This window comes from Stigmatopora argus, chromosome 8 (genome assembly GCF_051989625.1).
Source record: "Stigmatopora argus isolate UIUO_Sarg chromosome 8, RoL_Sarg_1.0, whole genome shotgun sequence".
In the NCBI taxonomy this organism is placed as follows: Eukaryota; Metazoa; Chordata; class Actinopteri; order Syngnathiformes; family Syngnathidae; genus Stigmatopora; species Stigmatopora argus.
Window position 1 is genome coordinate 8,654,403 of NC_135394.1, and position 15,731 is coordinate 8,670,133.

The window sequence follows — 15,731 nt, forward strand, 5'->3', positions numbered from 1 at the left end:
CTGAGTTCTGAATATCAGTTACAGCTTAGTTCAGGTTCAGAAAACTATACTACCCACAAATCCCTCTTTCGATAACACGGAACTAAGTGCTGTTTAGTGTGAAACTCTTATCAGCAATGCTCAAGTTCTGATAATGTTTCGCTAGTTTGTTCACGCTCGATTACCACTAAAACACCCGTTTGGGGCTAAGAAATTGGGACTTTTCTCCAAAACATGGCCACTGTCGTATTTGTTAAGAATACAGCACATGCTGCGTCTAGGCGATGTTTGATTTCTAATTTAAAAAGCTTTACTCGAGACAGCCATTCGTCGTTTTCTCCTCACAAACGTCCCTTGCCACCGGCATGGTTGTCCAGGACTACCGAAGTGCGGTTCATGTCCCGGGGGTGTTCAGGCAGGTCGGCAGCCGGCGCACGAAACAGCGGCCGCGTAGTGCTGGCGCTGAAGGGGGCTGCAGCAGTCACCGCAGCCGCGGCATTGGGGGGCTTCTTGGCCAGCGTCAATCACTTCCAGCGGGCCGAGATGGCGACTCTGGTACCACGAAGAGCCGAAGAAAAGGACCAAGACGAAGGGGACATATTGGCACGGTGCCGGGGTTTCATGTCCCCACCGGTCACTGACATCGCCGTCCTGCAGGGCCGGAAAGGTGAGATGTGCACCAGGATGGAGATGCTCATCATGGAGACGCAGGCTGACTTCTGCAAAGCTTTGGAGAAGGTGGACGGTGGGACGTTCATGGTGAATCGGTGGGAAAGAGAAGAAGGTAGGATGCATTGGTGTATGGTGAGTGACTGTGACATGTCCGCAACTCATAAATGGGGACATTTCTGCATGCAATTGCTAAATTATTCATTTTCTGAGCCTCTAATCCTCACAAGGGTCGCGGGGGGTGCTGGAGCCTATTCCAGCTAGCTATGGGCACCAAGCAAGGACCACGCTCACACTCATACCTATGCACAATTTAGAGCAGGCCAATCTGGTCCTCAAGGGGACTGTGGGTGCAGGTTTTTGTTCCAACTGATCCAACACTGACAGTTCATCCAACGAGGTTTGTGCTGGAACAAGAAGCACCTGACTGCAAATCCACTGATTGCACTTCTAAAATACCGATTGGTTAAAAAATAAATAAAAATATAAATATAAATACCAGATATCGCTTACAAGTTGCGGCCCATTGTTGAATAGTTTGCCCACCCCTGATTTAGAGTTGTCAACAAGCCTACATGCATGTTTTTGGGATGTGGGAGGAAACTAAAGTACCCGGAGATAACCCACTCAAGCCCGGGGAGAAGAACATGTAAAATCCACACAGTGAGGTCCGACCCTTGACCCCAGAACTGTGATGTTGACACTCTAACCACCCTCCAGGCTGCCATTTCCTAATTTTACAATCATGATTGCATGCATGAAGCTGCATGTGGGTTGTTTTTCAGGTGGAGGTGGAATCAGCTGCGTGATGCAGGATGGAAAATTGTTTGAGAAGGCTGGTGTCAACGTGTCAGTGGTGTTTGGAAACTTGACTGAAGAGGCAGCCAAGCAGATGAGGAGCAGGGGAAAGGTCCTCAAGGGGAAAGATGGTGAGCATTGTCGCCTGAAGGAATATTTCAACATGTCTAACTGTCAAACAGGTCGACTACTGTCAACTAAAACTGAAATCAAATAAAAGAACTTGCATGGCAGACCTGAAGAACAGGATATCGTTTGGAGAGTGTTAGCTAATGACCTTGTAGGTGGGCTGGCTGGTTAATCTGTTTTATTGATTAAACTGGTGAGAGCGACTTTGTTGTGGGAGTTCAAAGTTAATTACTGATAAAAAAATAATAATAATAATAATTAATTACTAGAGATACTTTTTAATGTGATAAATGTCATATGATAAAATTACCATTTGAATATGATCATTTGTTTCTATTTTTGACATAAAAATTTAAGGTGTAATCCTTGTTATAATGTCAAATTTATGAAATGTTAGTATAAAACTTATCACATTATTAGCATGTTAAAAAGTAAAATTCATGACATATGGTAACACATTTTAAGTCAAAAATGTTCATTCACGGTAAACCATGAAATTAATCACAAAATAAACTATAAAAAGTATAAAGATATTTTTTTACGCATTTTAACATACCACATTTCTGGTCATAAAGTATATTGAAACATTTTCTGATGTAACTGCCATCTAAGTATCAAATTTATGGGTATTGCTATTTATAGGATACTGTGTGTCCTCACAAATGTGCAAATGCAGTGTTCCATAATTTATTTCGCTCATGGTTCAACATGATGTTGGTCTTTTTTAACTGATATTTGAATTGCATCCTTCAGGGAAGCTGCCTTTTTGCGCCATGGGCGTGAGCTCTGTAATCCACCCCAAGAACCCGCACATCCCCACAGTGCACTTCAACTACAGATACTTTGAGATCGAGGAGGAAGACGGTGAGCTGACGTCAGCGGCCGTGTCTCGGTATCCGTGACTCCATTGAGCTCATGAATGAATTATAACCCTTGTGTGCTCCCTCGCGTGCACGTCGCAGGATCCAAACAGTGGTGGTTCGGCGGCGGCACCGACTTGACTCCCGTTTACGTCAGTAAAGAAGATGCACTTCACTTTCACGGCACACTGAAGGAGGCCTGTGACAAGCACCACTCGCAATACTACCCCGACTTTAAGAAATGGTACTGAGTGAGGGTGTGGCGTCATTTCATGGGATGCAAAGGGCGTTTCCTTACTGCGTCGTCGATAAGACAACCCTGGAGGAAAGAGACCGTTAAGAGTGTGATTATCTGATGTACTTTAATGAGTGACTGTTGTCGACCAAATATCATTTTTAATCAACAGCTTATTGTGTACAGCATCAAAAGACAATTTCCTTATTTTCCAGACTATAAGTCAGAGTTTTTTGTAGTTTGGCAGAGCCTGCAACTAATACTTAAGTGCGGCTTAAATATGTATATATTTTTTGTCTATAACCACCACCAGCCTGGTTTGTTGTTGTTGAGGTTTTTTTTAGGATATAGTGTATTTTCTGGACTATAAGTCACACTATTTTCAGAGTTTGGTTGAGCCTGCTTCTAATACTCAAGTGGGACTTATCATCAGTTATACAACATTATACATTAAGGTAATAGGAACATAGGGAACAACAGTTAAAATAAGCACCTGTTAATGTAGCCTATTAACAGTTTTTGGACAACTATAGCATAAAAAAAACACAACATAACAAGCTGTTAAAGGTCAGAGTGACAAAATAAAAGCTATGTAAATTCAAGTGCGCACAGAATGATCTTTTCGTACACCTTCACTATTTCCACACGTGATCACAACCTTGTATACTCTTTCAGGTGTGACAAGTACTTCTACGTCCGCCACAGAGGAGAAACTCGAGGTATCGGGGGGATCTTTTTCGACGACCTGGACGGTCCCAGTCAGGAGGAGGCGTTCGGCTTCGTCAAAAGCTGCGCCGGCACCGTGGTGCCTTGTTACCTGCCCATCGTTTACAAACATCTCAATGATCCGTTCACCGTTGAGGAGAAAGACTGGCAGCAGGTGCGACGAGGAAGGTGAGTCTGACGATAGCCATTTTTGTCGAAGTCTGATCCGTCCAAATGATTGACACCTTGAAAAAGTGACAACAAACCATTTCAAGTTGTATTTGAGGTGTCACTTTTAGTTCAAGATCGTGACTTTTTCAATTTCAATGTTGTTTTCTGTAACCATATTAAAATGGTATCAAATAATATTTTCAAATACAGTAATCCCTCGATTATCGCGAATTTACTACTTAGGGATTTTTTGTTCATGTCTAGTAAGGCATTTTCTTCTTGAAAGAAAAATGACCATGTATAGTAAGGCATTTTTTTCTTGGAAAAATGACCATGTATAGTAAGGCATTTTTTTCTTTAAAAAAGAACAGTTATGGTAAGGCATTTTATTCTTGAAAGAAAAATGACTAGTTGTCTAGAAAGGCACTTTTTTTCTTTTAAAAAAGCATGTATAGTAAGGCTTGTTTTCTCTTAAAAATAGAATCATGTATTATAAGGCTTTTTTTCTCTTTAAAACCGAATCATGTTCATTACAGCATTTTTTCTTGAAAAAAAAATGACCACGTATACTAAGGCTTTTTTCTTGACAAAAATGACTATGTATAGTAAAGTTTTTTTTTAAACAAAATGACCATGCATAGTAAGGCATTTTCTTTCTTGAAAAAAATGACCATGTATAGTAAGGCATTTTTGGTGGGAAAATGACCATGTATAGTAAGGCATTTGTACCAGTGAATCATGACAATATTTAGGCACAACTTTGGTATATACTTATCTGTGTGATAAATGTGCGATTGTGCGCTTCAGGTACGTTGAATTCAATTTGGTGTACGACCGAGGCGTCAAGTTCGGCTTGGCCACGCCAGGATCCAGAATCGAGAGCATCCTCATGTCTCTCCCACTCACTGCCAGGTAAGCGTCACAGCAGTGGCGTCAACGCCGGCTGCGAGCGTCGCTTAATCAACCTTCCTCCCCAGGTGGGAGTACATGCACGAGCCCGCCCTCGGTACCCGTGAGGCCGAGATGCTGGAGGTGCTTCGGAACCCAAAGGAGTGGGTGTGAACACCATCATGTTAATATCCACGTTGCACTTGAAAACAATGGCTTTTAATCTGCACAGAAATTAAATTGTGAATGTTATCAAATGTTAGATCCTGTAATTTCTTAAGGAGGTTGAAAATGAATCATTTTCACAATCAATAATATGTATTCTTGCTACAAAAAAATGGCTTTATTCCCATTTAAATAAGGAAACAAACTTTCAATAATTCATGTGGAGGACAAGTGAAAAAAGTTTTATTTACAAATCAATTTGTATCTTTGTACATGAATACAGATTTCCTATGGGTTCCCTTGCATTTTATGTTGCCTTACTAAATCTAAGACCTGGTGAGTTAAAATGGCTATATATATATATGTATGTATGTATGTATATATATATATATATATATATATATATATATATATATATATATATATATATATGTATGTATATATATATGTATGTATATATGTATGTATATATATATATGTATATATATATACATATATATACACATATATATTTATTTATATATAAATAAGTAAAAATGAGTGTACTAACACATGCTGTTTTATAGAATCAAGACCACAAAAATCACGACTATGCTAGTCATCTTCTAAACATTGACATTGCGTTCAATATGGGCGTGGTTACGCCTATTGGTGACGCAGCTGTATAAATTAAGCACATGCGCAGTACCTCGTCTTCTCCAACAGCCATTTCTATGCTGTCGGTCTAACGACTAGCATGCAGACAAGGTAAGGCGTTGAGCAATTTCATGGCCTAAGTGCATTTTTATCACGCTACTGGGAGATTATTTTAGGAATCGATTGAGCTAAAATGCCAACCAATGTGTTCGTTTAATGCCAGGTTGAACACACCGTCGATAATTTAAGTTTGGGCTACTTTTCCCCACATGTGACTAGCTAGCTATCTTAGCATTAGCGTCAGGACGACGCTCCCCATTTGTTTTAAAAAGTATCTTGCCCGTTTTACATTATTGAGTTGTGTAGAAACACTTGATTGAATCAAACAAAGCCGAGACATCAACGGACAGTTTGCTGGTTAAAGGCTCACTGACAGTTTTCACTGCCATTGCTAAACACTCCGTTTCTAATTTGTAATTGTTGTTTTCACCCAAAAAATCATTTATACAAAAATTGTTAAGCCAAGTTTCTCTTAGCTGTTGCGTCACTGTATGATTTTTGGCCTGGAGAAGGGAAAATAGCACTGAGTAGTCACTAATATATTTTCATTCTTTAACTTGATTGTTTGTTAAATTTCTTGTAAGATTGCCTGTAATAATTGTTTGCCAACTCCCAAATAGCTTGGTTAAATCAAGTTTTCTCTGTTTAGCATTCAAGATGCAGCGAATCCTGTGTGCCCACAACATGGACACCCTTGAACTTACAGGAGAGGAGACTGGGCCACATGAAGGTAAAACCCGTTGGGAAAAAAAAAACAATCTGTTGAATCTCCGGTCTCTATATATGATAACTTTTGTTGCTTTTTTTTTGCACTCATCAGATCTGTGTCCAGACTCTGGAGCGTCTAAGTGATTTTCCTCGCAAGTTGAGACTCTAAATTCTACATAGTATTCATCCGAAGGCTGGCAAAGTGAGGCACCAGACCCTGTTTTAATCATAACATTCCCCCTTATAGGTGGAGTTATCCGGCTCATCATGGAAAGTGAGACCCTGGACCCCTAAGGATTTTTTTTTTTAATTAATGTTGGTGCAAAAGGAGATTTGAGCAGCAATTGATTTTTTAAAAACACTTGGAGAAAAAAGACCACAAGACCTAATGGTCTTTTTTTTCCTTTTAATTTCTCTTTATTTTCTAAGGATAAAATATTTAATGAAAAAATGACTAAGTGTTAAAAATGTCTGTCATTTTTCCTTGATTAAATATTGCAAAAAAATACAAGTGTGGCTTTTTTTTTTTTTAAGTATAAAATTGTTATGTCTTTTTATCTGTAGGTCTAGAAAAGGCTGGGTATATGAATAAGTATTTTCATGTTAATAAAAACTTTTGCATTCATTGCTTTGCTTGGTAAATGAAGAATAAGAAATGTACAATTCAAGAATATTTATTTAGGCACAAATTGGAGCTTGAGACACCTTCCATCGATGAAATATCCTCATGGGTGGAATTCTGGAAGAAAAAGATTTAAGTATTTTCTATCAACATAAAGGCAATTTTTCCCATAACACCACTCAAGAGCCAGGAAATATTAGACATACCCCTTTGATGAATCAGTCTATTATCCATGTCTTCCAAAATCAAGTGATCAAGCTCCTGGGCAGCTTGCTGATGTGGGAGATATGGAAAACATACTGGACAGGGGATCTCAAAGACTGCCATTCACCATGTCAGTAGTGTTGGGTGGACCCTGAAGAGAAGCAAGATACAAAATGAGTAGATTTAGTACATGACAAAGTAAGAAAATAAAATATATTACCTGAAACATTTCAGTCTGATTTCATCCACAAATTTTGCCTGGTCTTCTGGTCGATCTTGACAGCTTTCACCGTATCCATGGCTTTAAAAATCTACAAAACATCACAGCCTGATTATGTAATTACTAATTTAACCATTTGGATGCACAATGACCCACATTAATTTTCCAATGTTATTTCATCCCAGATGAGGTTTTCAGTCAATTATTTCAACTCCATTCTTTTTTTTTTATATATCCCAACAAGTCATTGTTTCCATTTTTCTCAATATACTGGGGACAAATGGTTATTTTACCATACGTTTAAGCTTGAATAAAAAATGACTCCTGCACTATTGCTGAATGAATGGCTCACTTTAGTTTTGTCAAAACCGCATTTAAAACTAAAAATTAAAAGTTACAAGCTCAAGGTAAAGGTATATATCATGACCATTACTGGCTGCAGATGATCACGTGACATTGCTTGGCCAATCAGTGCTGTGAGAAATTTATAAATGTTAAATTTGAAAAAAAGGATTTTATTTCATACTAAAGTAGGGTTCGGTAGCTCCAACAAGGTTAAGGTATATATTCTATAAGTGTACTGTTTATTTCTTACACCTCCACTGATGGCACTTATGTGGGTGTGAGTTATCCACACTGGTTCTTGCTATTTAAAATCAACACCAGATCAGTTAGTGTGTTTTCATTCAAAATTTGAATGTATCACAATGAAAACAAGCTAATTGAGCAAAGCCTTGAACCCTGACATTTAATTATTACACGGGGAGAAAATAGAAACTAGTATTTAAAAAAACGACTTACTTGGTGACAATCAGCTCGTTATGGCGTCGACAAGTTGCTCCTTTTCGGTCGTTTCGGCCACATTCTCGATGTTTCCCAGCAGTCTGTGCTCGTTGAGGAACTGAAACACACAATGGAATGATTTCGTGTTAAACATAAAGAGCTATAAGTAACGCAATGTAGCCAAATTGTTTGCAAACATTTTGATGTCTGCATCCACGTGGTGCCACATCACGCCAACGAATCATGCTCCCGTCAAAACGCACTCTTAAAATGAGAACTGGGGCTTCGAAATCCCCACATGACAACGTACCGAATACATTGTCCTGTAAGAAGTTTCTCAGGTGCTTCTTCGGTAAATCGTCACTTCTGAGCAGCTCAGCACGGCCGCAGTGGCTCCTGGCTCATCCGCCATTTTGAAGAATGGGGGCGGGATTTGAACTCTGACCTCAGCCACGCCTTTTAAAAATATACACACACAAAATACATTGTTTTCAACGTGTAGAATTAGACTAATACATACACGTTATTATGAAAGCAATGTGGTATTTTTGTCTCAAATTTTGTGCATTTTACATGTACGCCTTCAGTATTGCTACATTTGAATCAGTCCAACCTGCAATAACTATTTTATGGCTATAAAACCTTTAAAGCAGCTACAGCTGTGACACATTAAAAAGCATCGATAATAGCTTCATACAATTGAAATATTATTTAGTATACATATATTTGCTTGTGCAGATCGGGTTAGGGTTTGGGTTAACAAGTTGCCACTAAACAATCATAGTTTGTGATAGCATTGACGCATCCCTACGCCAGCGAGAAGGCCTTGGTGTCGCCACCTCGGAATCTGCTTGGTTAAAGCAACAGTTTTATCGAAGCTGCTTTTATATTGCAGGGCCTCCAGGTAGATCTCTGACCCTGGCAACAAATAATGGCTGAAATGTGATGGGTTACATGCTTAAATATGAAAACAAACACTCCTGTGAGGCCAACGCGCTAAACGTTCGTCCCACCGGGCCACCTATATATAATATATTTAGAGAGACATACATACATATATATTTATGTGTTTGTATAAACAATAAAATTCACTTCATGTATTCAACAACATTGCATAAATCCATCAACGATTGTTCAGTTTAATCCAGACTTCAAACAATTTTTTACCAGAGGCCACATTCGTCAAGGTTTCCCTTCAGTAGGCCATCATGACCACAAAAGCATAGAAATGTTTTAGTAGTACATAAACATATTTATCCCTTAAATGTGACATTCAAGTTTAACTCCAATTTAGAAATAGTAAAAACAAATTATTGTGAAGGCAGTTGCAGTGCAATTTTGAACTCAATTTTCCACCAAAATAAAAGAAATCCATTTAGCACAATTCACTTATTGACAGTAATAGATGTCCAATCCAGTTTGACCTGCACAGTTAAAATGTCTTAGACACCTGGTGCTTTATTTTTTTTTTTTTTTTACTTACTCCCAAAACACCAACTTTGTGATTATGATACATAAATCTGCAATGGTAGTGAATAGGTTAAGTGCAGTGGGCTGGATGGTTACAGTTGTTTCAGACAGACATGTTAACTTTAACGCCAAACTCCCCTATTGGCGCATTTTGTCATTAGATCAAGCAAGGAAAAAAACATTTTGATGACCTTGACGTTAAAACTGAACCAAACAAACCATCTATATATTGTCTACAGAGCTCATTGAGCTTTAACATAAGTGCTTTCATTTAGTTACCAGCTTTAATAATTCCATTAGTATCCATTATTCATATTCAGTAAAAAGCAACCTTACAGTCATTTAGTATCACACAAACTATACATAGTTTTTAAATGTGTATATATACATTGGTACATGACACATGCTTAACATAGATTCTGTCCATTATGGCATTAAATATTAGTCCTTCCCTGAGAACTGCCTTGCCCAAAGCTTCCATTTTTATGGCCTCGATTTGATCTTTCCTGTACAATTTTACATTTAAAAGGAGGCCTTGTCATTCTCTGTGACGTAAACTGAAGCTTTGGGGCACAGGGAAGATTTTCACAGTTGAGCATAGCTTCAAAACTTGTCAGTGAAACTGAAGACCTCTTAAGAATCTAATTAGGTTCCTCGAAAATTGCACAGCAGATGCAATTTTGACAATGTAGAAAAAGCGATTTGAGCATTTCTGATATTTTAGGACTTCTGTGCTCATTAACCTCAATAAGAAAAATCAACAAACTAGATTACTACTTTCTCTTCCTATTATTGTATTACTTCTCAGCACAAAACTCGGTGATCTCAGTGCAGTTCTTGTGGCAAATAGTTGTTCATCTTTTTTCCTCGACATTTAAGATGTACAGTAATACCTCGTTTACCACGGTACATAGGTTCCAAGACCTACCGCAAAAGGTGAATAACCAGGATCTATGACAGTGTTTTTATGGTGCCTATTATAAACCTTTCATAAATATTGGGCGGAGCCAAGCCGCGATGTGATGAATCCGCGGTAGTCGAGCCGCGAAGTGACGAGGTATTACTGTTGTTGTTCAACAGGTGTTCAGATATGAAAAGAATGTTGAATCTGGTGGCAGGGTAGGACAATAACAGCAAAAGAAAGTACATTTTCCCTAATGGCATGGCACAGAATTCCATTGTATATAGTATGACGACAGATTGTGAATAAATGCTCCAATGGCTATTCATCAAAACCCACCCAAGTGGAATGTTCCCGCTCCACGTACAATTCAGCAACACATCCTGATTTCCTGAATAAGTGCAGCTTTGAGTAGATAAAGCCTTCTATTATGCCTTTTGGGACCTGTGTAAGCAAAGATGTGGGAAATATTTGGCACGGACCCCCGATAGAGCACTGGTTCAACTGCATGGACATAAATCCTTCAGTGGCGATCACAACTATTATTTTGTGCGAGCGTGGGGTTCTGCTTGAGTGGTTTTGTTGGGGTTGTTTTGAATTTGGTGCTGCTGTATTCACTTGCTCCATTTGAGAGGTTAGTGCAAACGTTGAGTGCTGGCAGAGATTGCATTGTGAAATGAAGACCACCTTACTTGGCGCGTAAATCATTGATAATGTCCTCGTACTGCGGCGGGGGCTCCGTTTCCACGCGAATGTCAGCGTGGCCCACCGCCTCCTCGTACGACGGCGGGCGGTCAGCAACGCTCACCCGACCTGAAGCCGCCTCGGAGCCCGGGTAGCCAGTGGGGCTGCTGTGGAGGCTGAGTTCTGAGCGGTCGCCGTGGTGATAATCCCTCCCCCAGTGGTCCATGGAGACCACCGACAAGACGTGGTCGTGGTGGGAGTGAGCCAGACCGGGGCTGCGCTGCGAGCGCTTGCGGGAATGGCAGCAAAATACCACCACGGCCACGGCCACCACGATGAAGACCACCGTCAGCAGCGGCACGATCAGGTAGAGGGAGTGCACGCCGCCCACCACAGACTCCAGACCTCCGGAAGGGCTGCTCTCGCGCACGTACTCCTCCCAGAAGCGCCTCTGCAGGAAAGCAGAATCATATTTAAGCCTCGCGTAAATCTACTCTCAATCAGAATTTAACTGTATTTTCTCGCATGTTTTCATGTTTTATGAAAGATACGTTTTTCTTTCTTTCTTGAATTTCATTCATAGACGTCAAAATAAATTTTGTACAGCATTTTATCCGTTTATCTTTTTTTAAATTTTCAAATAAATGACCGTGTTGGCCGCATTGTTTTGCGTTATGGCGTTTCATGCATGTCAAATCTAAGCTGTGTACATACCACAGCCATACCCTCGATTCAGTCATCTTTTTTTTTTGAGTGACAAATACGGTAAGAGATGTTTGCATAGTGTTCACATGAACAGTTTTAATTAGTTGGAAGAGCGGCTTCAATTCAAAGAGGTCAACGCAACACGTGTCATGGTGTCCACTTCCTAAATACGTTCCAAATGTGACTCACAAAAACACAATAGGTGGGATAACAATACTCTCAAATGACGTAAGCGACATGATTGTGTGGGTCCATCAGAGTGATTTTTTTTCTTTTTATCTCGCAGCTGCTAACAATAGTGGCGAGCACATGCGAGCACCACCACCAGAGGACCTGGCATTCTTCCTGCTGATAATAATCACTTCCTGAAAAAACATGTACTTTCCACATGAGACGAATAGTGGTATAATGTTTTATATCGTGACTTCAGGAACAAAGGGATGCTTTGAAATATGAACTAAATGACATTGGCCCTTCATCTCACTAAGAGAAAAACATCTACATTTTTGTCCTTTTGACAATTTTAATAAATGCTCTTGATGAAATGTTTGGAATTAAAGATGTTCTTACGGAAAAGGGGTCATGAACATTTTGCCCTCTGCGTGTACCGCCCCAAAGACTACATAAGTAACCCGCGAGGGGCCAGCTTTAAAAATAGCTCACTAGTGATGGGACATTGTACTCTCTTGAGAATGTTATACAAGTAATCTTTTGAAAATGGAAGCACTTGTAGATTGGGAGAGGAATAACAAGTCGCAGAATAACATTTTTGTTGATCTCATCTCATCTCATTTTCTGAACCGCTTTATCCTCATTAGGGTCGCGGGGGGTGCTGGAGCCTATCCCAGGGCAGAAGGAGACAGACAACCATGCACTCACACTAGGGGCAATTTAGAGTGTCCAATCAGCCTACCATGCATGTTTTTGGAATGTGGGAGGAAACCAGAGTACCCGGAGGAAACCCACACAGGCCCGGGAAAACATGCAAACTCCCCACAGGTGGATTTACCGTATTTTCACGACTATAAGGCGCGCATAAGTCAAAAAAATTCTCCAAAATAGACAGGGCGCCGTATAATCCAGTGCGCTTTATATATGGACCAATACTAAAATTGTTATCACGATAAAATAAAATAAATCAGTCGATAGGACAACTACGGAAACCAGCCCCCGACTCTACTATTTTCCCGTAGATAAAGTACTGCGCAGTGACTGCTGGGATATAGAGTTCTTAATACACCCAGTTCTTCAATACAGTTAGTATGATGGCGACCACACTAATTTGGTGCTGGCCGTCATTTCGGCTGTATTTACAAAAGAAATCCTGCCGCTAAATGTTGGCGTCAACAGAGCATTCAAAGCTAGACTGTGAACTATGTATATATATTATATATAATAACTCAGAGCTTGCCGTCATTCCCGGAGGCTTAAGAACTACAACCGCGGGACCCAGCGTTTTGGAAGACTCATTTGGGCAATTGTTTAATTCGGACACAGAAAATGAGGACTTTGATGGATTTGTGGGTGATGATGACGTGAGTAAGTTGTAAAATGTCTAAATAAAGTACAACCGAACTCAGTTTTGCTTCCGTTGCCTTTTTAAAGCGTGATTTTAGCGTGTGGGTGTTGCGCGCAAGAACTATATTTCCCAGCAGTCACTGCGCACTGGAACCCGGAAATAAGCTGCTTCCGATAGCCAGCACTATTGCATTTCGATGTTCATCCATATATAATATATATGTGTCTAATGAAATGGTGCATGCTTTGTGTGTCTAAAATACAGAAATAGCACTCGTTACTGACACTGCGGCGTAAAATACGATGCCCCAAATAGTCGTGAAAATACGGTATGTTAATTTCCTTGTTAAATTTATTTCAACTTGTATGCCATGCCACCAGAAAATTTTAAAAATAAATAAGAGTAAACTATAGCATTTTTTGGTATTTGAGATGTGTGTAAAAAAATTGTTAAGCCTTTTCTTTAACTCAAAAAGTAGAGGTGACCTCCTTTAGGAATACTCATTCAAACATGCACCTAGATGTCCACTCAGAAAAAAAAAAGCCTCATTATTTTTCTATGTTTTGTTAATTTTTAACTGCGCCACACACTGACCCCCAATCGTGATCACTCTCCCAAGTAGGTAAGTAGGACACAAAATGCCCGGCACAATTTGCATATGGCAACTTGTTAGCAGTTCACCTGGGGCTGCCAAGAAGGAAAAATACACTATGCGTGCCAGCCAGGCATGTTGTGTCCTACTTGTCTATTTTTAAGAGACCTTATTGGGAGAGAGGAAGCACAGTTGTCCATTTCAGCATTATTACCCTCCTAATCTCACCGTTTTCTCGTCATTTTCGAAGGCCTCGCGGGCTTCCTCGTAGGTGCAGATCTCCTCACGGCACTCCCTCTGGATGTTGCCTTGCTTCATCTCCTCCAGTAGGAAGTTGGCCCTGGGCAGCCGCCGCAGCACCGAGTGGGCTGCGTCCGCCGGCAGGAACACTGAATTTAGGGAGGGTCAAGATGGGAGGGAGGGAAGATTTTGCAACTTGTGAGAAAATGCAGCAGTTAACAAAAAAAGTCACAAAACGACGACCAAAAGCGGAGAGGATGACGGGAATAAATTAAGAAAGTGTTTTCATAGAGCGGAGCGTGTTGCTCACTTGGAACAAAAAGAGGATAGTGATACAGACAAAAAGAGGAAGAGGGGAAGGGGTTTCAACGGAAACAAAGCCTATCCGGAGCCCACTTATTCTGCATACTAACAAAAGCCCCTTTAATTTTGGCATCCAGCCACTCGTAGCCATTAGAGATGTGCAAGAGTTTATTTCTCACGTCAAGATAAGTACAACACATGCTCTGTCTTCTGCGGTTTTGCATCTGTAAACAGTAATGGCATCCACGTGACTCCAAAACTAAACACATGATGCAGGGAAATTGGCAATTCTGATTAGAGGGAAAAGGGGAATTACACTTTGAAGAAAAACAATCGCTAAGGGCCAGCAGAGATGCATTCCAGGGAACATTGTTGAAAATTGACACATTAGAAAGAAAATGACACTGATCTGGGGGAGCTAAGTAAATACAAAGTATGGAGCAGTGGGAGTAAAAACAAGTGAGTTTAAAGTAAAGCAAACTTACCACTCCCCATGTTTCCTGTGAGTCCGCCCGGGGTGATTTATCTGGGAGGAATAGACATCACATGTTTTTAAATGCTGATAAAAGTCAGACAACAATTAACTATGTCTCCCTCACAAAATAACTAACATTCTACATCATTAGCATTTTGTTTTAGCCTGCGGGAACAGAATCTCGTTAAACATGGGTGAGGTGCCCCCGGGAAAGCCTGTTGAAAATGAGCAAGTAGGGTCAATAATTAAAGGTTTAGGTATTCAAATTGTAACGGAGGGCTGACAAACAAAATACATTTTAATATCAATTCGAGAAAAGTGCCGTCACTGTCAGAATAGTGAGACATCCATCACCCCAGTGTGAGTGACCAATGGTGGACGCTGTACATGCTTATTCACCGGCGGTTTCCGACAACCGTACAAAAGAAAAATAGACACCAGGAGCCAAAGACAACACCCTCCGTTAACCGTAGACGACTAATTGGTGTCGACTTTCATTTTTTTAACTAAAAGGTTGCAGCAAAGCTGGATATTTTGGTTAGCGAAACCCCGTCGGGATGTTATTAGTCTCCCCCCATTCCATGCATCACAAAACGGGGTTGCCGCTAGCTACCACCCCGTACGTGACAACCAACCGAGGATTTTTTTAGAAGGTTCCCGCAAAACTCCAACCTACACCCGATTTCATTGCAAATTATTGAAAAACGACTCATTTTTTTAGCGAGTGTCAGTAAAACAATAGTTCGAGGAACGTACCTTCTCCGCTCCCCACAAAACGTATTTATGATTGCCTCTGCTGGTTTCCTCTGCGGCCCCGAGACCGATTTAGCGTTGCTATGCTCAGTGCGCATGCGAATAACTGTTTGCTTTGGGGGTGTTCACAGCCGAAATATCTTCTAAGAATATCTCAAAAATATTGACCTAGATGTCTCATGTGAGCTGCAAGCCAAAGATCACAAGCGTAGTCGAATGTCGGCCATTTTGCGTCGGTGCTTTTCGAAAACTCATTT

The 15,731-nt window shown here is 40.4% G+C and overlaps 2 protein-coding genes and 2 long non-coding RNA genes across 4 annotated transcripts; 2 read left to right on the forward strand and 2 right to left on the reverse strand.

Moving 5' to 3' along the window:
• Positions 1–44: 44 nt before the first annotated feature.
• On the forward strand, positions 45–4,696 carry cpox (coproporphyrinogen oxidase). Its single transcript, XM_077607921.1, has 7 exons — positions 45–763; positions 1,434–1,577; positions 2,329–2,439; positions 2,538–2,679; positions 3,346–3,564; positions 4,354–4,458; positions 4,524–4,696. The coding sequence occupies exons 1-7, from the start codon at positions 214–216 to the stop codon at positions 4,606–4,608; spliced, it is 1,356 nt and encodes a 451-aa protein (XP_077464047.1). The 5' UTR covers positions 45–213; the 3' UTR covers positions 4,609–4,696.
• A 419-nt stretch (positions 4,697–5,115) lies between these two features.
• LOC144079260 (uncharacterized) lies at positions 5,116–6,421 on the forward strand. Its single transcript, XR_013301472.1, has 4 exons — positions 5,116–5,346; positions 5,945–6,025; positions 6,116–6,205; positions 6,251–6,421. It is a non-coding gene; the product is annotated as an uncharacterized LOC144079260 (long non-coding RNA).
• Positions 6,422–6,661: 240 nt separating this feature from the next.
• Positions 6,662–8,444, reverse strand: LOC144079171 (uncharacterized). Its single transcript, XR_013301447.1, has 5 exons — positions 8,143–8,444; positions 7,851–7,950; positions 7,050–7,157; positions 6,832–6,980; positions 6,662–6,742 (listed from the first exon to the last, which is right to left on the reverse strand). It is a non-coding gene; the product is annotated as an uncharacterized LOC144079171 (long non-coding RNA).
• A 1,632-nt stretch (positions 8,445–10,076) lies between these two features.
• prrg1 (proline rich Gla (G-carboxyglutamic acid) 1) lies at positions 10,077–15,608 on the reverse strand. Its single transcript, XM_077608041.1, has 4 exons — positions 15,478–15,608; positions 14,732–14,772; positions 13,932–14,092; positions 10,077–11,338 (listed from the first exon to the last, which is right to left on the reverse strand). The coding sequence occupies exons 2-4, from the start codon at positions 14,739–14,741 to the stop codon at positions 10,892–10,894; spliced, it is 618 nt and encodes a 205-aa protein (XP_077464167.1). The 5' UTR covers positions 14,742–14,772; positions 15,478–15,608; the 3' UTR covers positions 10,077–10,891.
• Positions 15,609–15,731: the final 123 nt, after the last annotated feature.